The sequence below is a fragment of the Ochotona princeps genome, chromosome 2 (genome assembly GCF_030435755.1).
Source record: "Ochotona princeps isolate mOchPri1 chromosome 2, mOchPri1.hap1, whole genome shotgun sequence".
NCBI classification, from domain to species: Eukaryota; Metazoa; Chordata; class Mammalia; order Lagomorpha; family Ochotonidae; genus Ochotona; species Ochotona princeps.
This window is the reverse complement of record NC_080833.1, coordinates 7,832,185-7,838,902: the sequence shown is the minus strand read 5'-3', so window position 1 is coordinate 7,838,902 and position 6,718 is coordinate 7,832,185. Positions and strand designations below refer to the sequence as shown.

General features: G+C 54.4%; 1 protein-coding gene across 1 annotated transcript; it reads right to left on the bottom strand.

Moving 5' to 3' along the window:
* Positions 1-532: 532 nt before the first annotated feature.
* On the bottom strand, positions 533-5,638 carry LOC131479549 (PRAME family member 7-like). Its single transcript, XM_058660782.1, has 3 exons — positions 5,352-5,638; positions 2,059-2,640; positions 533-1,225 (listed from the first exon to the last, which is right to left on the bottom strand). Exons 1-3 carry the CDS (start codon positions 5,636-5,638, stop codon positions 652-654), a joined length of 1,443 nt encoding a protein of 480 aa, XP_058516765.1. The 3' UTR covers positions 533-651.
* Between the last annotated feature and the right edge of the window lie 1,080 nt (positions 5,639-6,718).

Sequence of the window (6,718 nt, the reverse complement as noted above, 5' to 3'; positions counted from 1 at the left end):
TGTCCGCTCCTTTTCACGGACAGGCAGGTGGTTGATCAGGCTGGGCGAGCCCGAAAACGTGACCACACTGAACCCTGCACTCGCCTCATTTCCTCATCCCCTCTGTGCTTACACATCCTGCAACTTCCTAATATTCCCGAACCAGCCTCTGCGAAGCCAGGCCCTGGCGCGCGTTTAAGGCCAAAAGCCCTGTGGGTGCTGACCCACTCTGCAGCCACAAAAACAAGCAAGAGGTGACAGATGCCAGGGCTGAGCTTAGAACAGGAGGAAATGGTCATAGTAGCCCCATTTTATTTGCTGACCCCACAGTTTCTGGGGCCAAACCTCACTGAGCAGACACCCCAGTACTACCTTTCCCATTAGGGAAAGAAACCAAACTGATAAACGAGGTGAGCTGATCATAGACACCTTGAGGTTTGCATTGTGCATCGCTTTATTTCTGACAACTTCTTTGCAACCAAGCACACAGGTACTTCTAACTCGAGGGCTCTTAACTCCCAAGACAGCGCAGGCTTGGCTGACGCTGCCCACTGCGGCTTCTTCCCTTTCCCCATTAAAACAACAGATTCTATGTTTGCTGCAAGACGCCCCAATGTTCTAGGATTCACTTCCCAAATGGCCAGGAGGAAGGATTTGACAACATGCATCCAACTAGCTGGGAACACAGCAGAGGCACCGGTTGGACTGCATGTCGTACATTGCCTGGTTGTTGCAGGTGGGGCAGGGCAAGGTGCCAAACCACACTTTCCTGGTTTGTATGAATGGCGTTAGCGTCTCCATCAGCTCACCACAGAACTCCTCCAGTCTGCTTCGGGACTCGGCAACTGGCATCCCGCACAGCTCCAACGGCAGGGGGTACAGCTCCAAGCGCAACTTTTTCAGCTTGATGGTGCGGTGCAGCAGGCTCCTCAGGACAGCCATGGGCAGGTAGTTCTGCAGGCAGTTGAGCCTTGTGAGCTGGCAGCACTGACTTATGGCAGGCAGAATGGTTCTGAACCGGGAGCCTATCATCCTACAGTTCTCCAGCTCGAGGACCTTGAGGGTGGCCGCCGCTCTCTCCAGCAGAACTCGGAGGGACCTGGGGCTGAAGCGGGTCAGGGCGACCCCACTGAGGCACAGGTATTTGAGCCCGCCGACGTTTGGGCACCGGGACAGATAGCGGACATCAGCTTCGGAGAGCAGGCAATCGGTTATGTAGAGGACCTCCAGGGGGCTCTTCAGGCACCTGGGGAGACACTAAGAATTAGTCTTGCAGGATGACACCAAGGTGGGAGACATCTGTTTGGGCCAAGCCCCAAAGCCCCAGATCCCACTCACACCCACCCTCACCAACACCCAGTGTGCTCCAATCCAAATGCAGACCCGTCCTTCAAGTTAACCACTCTCAGGCTGAGGCCTCCCACCGGCACTGGACTGACTGGGTCAAGTTCACAAAACCTCTCAAGGTACCTTTCCTCACCTGTCCAGCACAGTGCCACTTGTCTGGGCTGAGCTTGGCTAGTGGGAGACATGGATAAAGCTCAGGTTCACGCCAAGTGCAGCACCAGCCCTGTGGGTGCCCTCCCAGGAGGCCTCACTCACAGCCCGGGACCCCAGAACCACCTGTCGCCTTTCACAGCTGTTCGCTCTCCACTCCAGAATCCCACATTTCTTACAGGTTAATAACACCAAGCTGGGTGGCTCGGGGCACTTAACACAGGCTCAACCCTGCTCAAGTGTCAGGAGAGGGGGAACAGATGACTAACATATTTTTGAAATGTACTCATTTGGTGGGGTCCCTTCTCCAATGCCCTCATCAGTTTCCAGAATCTTCCTGAGGACTTCCTAGCCCACCTCACTAGATCCGAAGCTCATCACAGCTAGCTTTTCCTAGCGTGACATCTCCCTCTACATCTGCCCCATTTGGTCTCTCTCTTCCAAATTGAGCTGTGAACAAGGTCTTGGACTTGCTCCTTGGGCAGCCTCGCCAGCCACTGGCACATGGCGAGATACCCAAGGAACTGCCCATGTGGTTGAGGCAGGTTTTACCTGCATCCGTGCCCCACCACCCTGCCTCACCTGAGCATCTCTTTCAGGTGATCTTGGAGGAAGGACATGGAGTCCAGATGGAGCTCTTGCAGGCAGTCCAGATGATGGAAATGGGAGATGAACTCACTGATGAGCTCTTCCCTCCTCTCTGCGGTCAGGGAGCCAGACACGCGGACGTGTGAGAGACGTAGCTTCCATACATTGATCATTCGGCCCAGGTAAGGAGCAAACTTGGCCAAAGTGGTTAATTTCCAGGGGCAAAGCACTTCCACTTCCCGGATGGAGTCCAGCTCTACGAAATTCAGCACCTTGTTGACATTGCGGATGGGCATGGCCAAGATCCTGAGCCTCTCACAGACCACATGCAGCAAACCTTTCCTCTCCTCCACCCACAGAAACAGGTGGGACAGAAACTTGTCCAGGGTTTCGTCCTTGAGGTAAAGTTCAATGGACACCTTCAAGGTCTTCCTTGCCCGTGGGCGCGGACCATGCTGCAGGACGAGCCTCTGATGCGTGGCCTTCGGGCAACTGGGATAATCTGGGCCCCCAGACCACACATTCCAGAACTCATGATGAATATCCCGTAACTCCACCACCTGCAGCTTCACCGGCCTGTGGGGGTGGGGCCAAAGGGGCGGAGAGGGGGAAACATGTCGGAATTGAGACAAGCAGCCACCTTTCCACCTACGCAGCCACTCCCATCCCCGTCCCTTCCACCTTCCTCTTCGTCTCTGGCTGGAACCCCACTGCTGCTGGTATTCTGAAGTAATGAGAGCAGGTAGACATGCCCTGCTTCAGTTTGTTGCTGAAGAAATCCTACATACCCAGGTCATGCCGCGCTGGACTGTCACACTTACCGGGTTGCATGAGCCAAGGATGGGAGCAGGCTGAGTAGGGCCATGTTGAGGCACCTACTAGCAAGCGTTGGGACTGGGGGGTGGCCATGCCAAGACAGGCTGCAGCATCCCAAGGCAATGGCCAAGTGAGCGGCTATGCCAATATGGGTCAGAGCAAGCACTGGCACGCACGATATCTGTGGATGGGAACAGGCCTAGTTGGGTTAGCTAAGCAGATGCCCCGACTGGGTTGTGGTTCCCACTAGTGGGCGCAAGGGCTGGATGGGAGCTGCAGTTTGGTCTGGAAATTGACACAGTGCCCCTTGGCATGGGTGTGGACTGGGTCTGGGGTATGCCAGACTGGGCTAGACTCCAACACCAACTAGCGCTCATAAGAACCAGCGTGGGTGTAGGACAGGCTAGGCTAGATCTCTGCCCCTGCAGAGCCATGCGTGGTTGTGTCTAGATGTGGACTAGGCTTGGCTGGGTTGTAGCACCCAACAGTAAGAACCAGAAAGGGTGAGGGCCAGTCAGGACAGGCCATTGATCCTGCTACGACAGGAGGTGGACTGAGTAGGGCTGGCGTGAGCGAGATCTGGCATTGGGAGAGGTTCTAAAGGAGGAACCTGGGGAACTACTCTTCGGGACACAGTCCCTGCAGGTGAATGCAAGAACCAAGAAAGAGGACAACCCAGACCAGCCCAGGTTATGGTACCCACAGACTCAACATTGGCTCAAGTCTAGGGTGAGCCAGGATGAGCCAGGTCATATCACCGACTGGCAAATCCAAAAGCCAGAATGTTGTATGGGTCATGCCAGGTTAGGCTACAATACCAGCCAGTTCACATGAGGGCCAGGACTGGGGACTGGTTGGGCTGGCTAGGCTATAGTCCCCACCAGCATGAGATGGAACTGGGGATGGGCCGTAGCACCCAACCAGCACACATGAGACCCAGGAGGGAGCAGACAAACCCGGTAGAGGGACTGTGTGGGGCTCCCCTGCTGAGCCACTATTCCCACTGGTGAGTGTGAGAGCTGGGATCAGGGGCAGACCAGGCTGGGCAGGGTCACAACACCTGTTGGCCTGTGTGCAAGCTGGATTGAGGGAAAGCCAGGCTGGCGGACTGTACCTACTGGTACGTGCATAAGCCAGAGTGGGTGTGGGTTGGTTGGCAAATGCTTTGCTGCAGCATCAGCTAATTCTGTCAAGCTGAATTGCAGAACCCCCTGGAGACTGAAAGTGGGCCTAGAAGGGAAACAGTGGGCACCTCCCTCTTGGGTAGCCACTCTGATTGGTGAGCATGAGAACCAGGACTGGGGCAGGCATGGCTAACAGGCACCCACCAGCATGTGTGGGCTGGATAGTTTGGTTGGTTGGGGTGACCTCGGCTTCAATGCCCATTGACACGTATGAGAACAGAATGAGATGTGGGACGGACTGGACCGGTTTACCGTACATGCTGGCAAACAGAAACCAGGGCAAGGAATAGGCTTGCGGGTCACTCCAACTAGGCTACAACTCCCACTGCTTTTCATGAGGGCTAAATGTGTGGTGGGCTGGATTGGGCTAGACTGCAACACCCATTAGTTTGCATAGAACATAGAGCTGGACACATAACTGTCCCAACAATTGCAACTACCAATGTGTGTAGGTAGATTTGGGCAACAGAATGGGCTGGACCCTATATTGACATGCATACACAAGAACCAGGTCTGGGATCACTTCAGATGAGGTGTCTTTGAGAACCCCCTCCTCACTGAATCGCCGGACTCAGAACTCCCACCGTGGAGATAATTGCAGGTTGCGTGGTCTGACCGTGGAGTGCGTGTGTCAGAGCTGGGCCTCCTCAGTGGCTCAGACGGAGCAGTGGACAGCACATCCAGATGCACATTGAGGATATGGCAGTACATTAGAGCCTGCCAAGGATGCCTGGTACCATACCAGAGGACAGAGGACAGAACAACTGATCAACAACACCAGCTAAGAGTTGGCAGTGAATGCCCAGGGAAACAGAGACTCTAAGGTGGAGTATGCCAGCCAGTGGATTCTGGAGAAATTTCAACATGATAGGAGTGGTGAGATTGGCAGCAATTCAGAACTGCTGAATTATCAAAACCACTTGAGCAGGACCCTTGAAACACGCCACACACTGGGGACCCTGGGACGGCAGGGAGGTTGGGTGGGGCTTCTCCCCTCCCCCAGATACTGTAACGATTAAAAGAGAATGTCAAAACAATCGTCTCACCCACTTTCCTCTAGCCCTTCACCCTTTGCACTCTAATCAAATATGTAAAACTTATAAAAAACAAAATAAAATAAATAGAAAAGAATTCCTGCACATCCAGGTCTACCTCGTAGAGCTCAGCAGCACGGTCAAGGCCTCTCTGAGCTCTCTTGCTGGCACTGTCTGATGCCTCTGGCTCTGACCCTATGCCCCCGCACCGCCCTGTCCCATCCCTTCCCTGAACTCAAGGGTCCCTCCTTACCTGTGACAAACCTTCCCGGTAAGCAGGTCTTCAAGTCCATCCAGCACAGTCATCAAGGTCCTTAAGTGAGGGGTCCTCATCAGGGCCCCCAAAGGGAGGCAGGCGAAGGGCCAGGACTGCACCATGACCTTCAGGATCTCAGAGTGTCTCCCACCGTAGGCCTCTAAGAACAGGGCTGGGAAGAACTGTGGGGGCAGCTTCGGCACAGTGGCCAGGGCCAGAGCCTCGAACTGCATCAGGCACTTCGCTGCCAGCTCCTGGAGGGTGGGTGGGGCCCGCGGCTTCATCCTGAGGAAGCTGCAGGGAAAAGAGACAACCAGGAGAATGTCACCTCGCAAAGTCATGCTGGGGCCACGCTGGAGCAAAGTCAGGTTCGCCCAACGGCTGGAGCTGAACCGATCTGAAGCCAGGAGCCAGGAGGCTCCTCCAGATCTTCCACGTGGGTGCAGGGTACCAAGGCTTTTTTCACTCCCCACTGGTCACATGGGCAGTGAACCAGTGGATATATGTAGATATTGTAATTTCCTTTTTTTTTTTTTAAAGATTTATTGTTATTGGAAAGCCGGATATACAGAGAGGAGGAGAGACAGAGAGGAAGATCTTCCATCCGATGTTTCACTCCCCAAGCGAGCCGCAACGGGCCGGTGCTGCGCCAATCCGATGCCGGGAACCAGGAACCTCTTCCAGGTCTCCCACGCGGGTGCAGGGTCCCAAAGCTTTGGGCCATCCTCAACTGCTTTCCCAGGCCACAAGCAGGGAGCTGGATGGGAAGTGGAGGTGCCGGGATTAGAACCGGTGCCCATATGGGATCCCGGGGCTTTCAAGGAGAGGACTTTAGCCGCTAGGCCATGCTGCCGGGCCCGATATTGTAATTTCTTACTGAGTTGAGTCCTGTATCACTATATAGTGAGATGTGTCTCTTACAGCTTAAACTGTTTTAATCGAAGCAATCTTTTCTTTTTTTTTAATTTTTTTTAAGATTTTATTATTATTGGAAAGCTGGATACACAGAGAGGAGGAGAGACAGAGAGGAAGATCTTCCATCCGATGTTTCACTCCCCAAGTGAGCCACAATGGGCTGGTGCGCGCCAATCCGATGCCGGGAACCAGGAACCTCTTCTGGGTCTCCCACGCGGGTGCAGGGTCCCAAAGATTTGGGCCATCCTCAACTGCTTTCCCAGGCCACAAGCAGGGAGCTGGATGGGAAGTGGAGGTGCTGGGATTAGAACCGGCGCCCATATGGGATCCCAGGGCGTTCAAGGCGAGGGCTTTAGCCACTAGGCCACGCTGCCGGGCCCCAAGCAATCTTTTCTTTGGCTATTTAATGCATTTACATAGAAGGACCCTGCACCCGAGTGGGAGAACTG

Coding starts and splice junctions, on each gene's coding strand:
- LOC131479549 (XM_058660782.1), bottom strand. CDS start 5,638: ATGAAGCCGCGGGCCCCACCCACCCTCCAGGAGCTGGCAGCGAAGTGC. Junction 2,641..5,351: donor ACCGGGAAGGTTTGTCACAG/GTAAGGAGGGAC, acceptor CCACCCCCACAG/GCCGGTGAAGCTGCAGGTGG. Junction 1,226..2,058: donor CACCTGAAAGAGATGCTCAG/GTGAGGCAGGGT, acceptor GTGTCTCCCCAG/GTGCCTGAAGAGCCCCCTGG.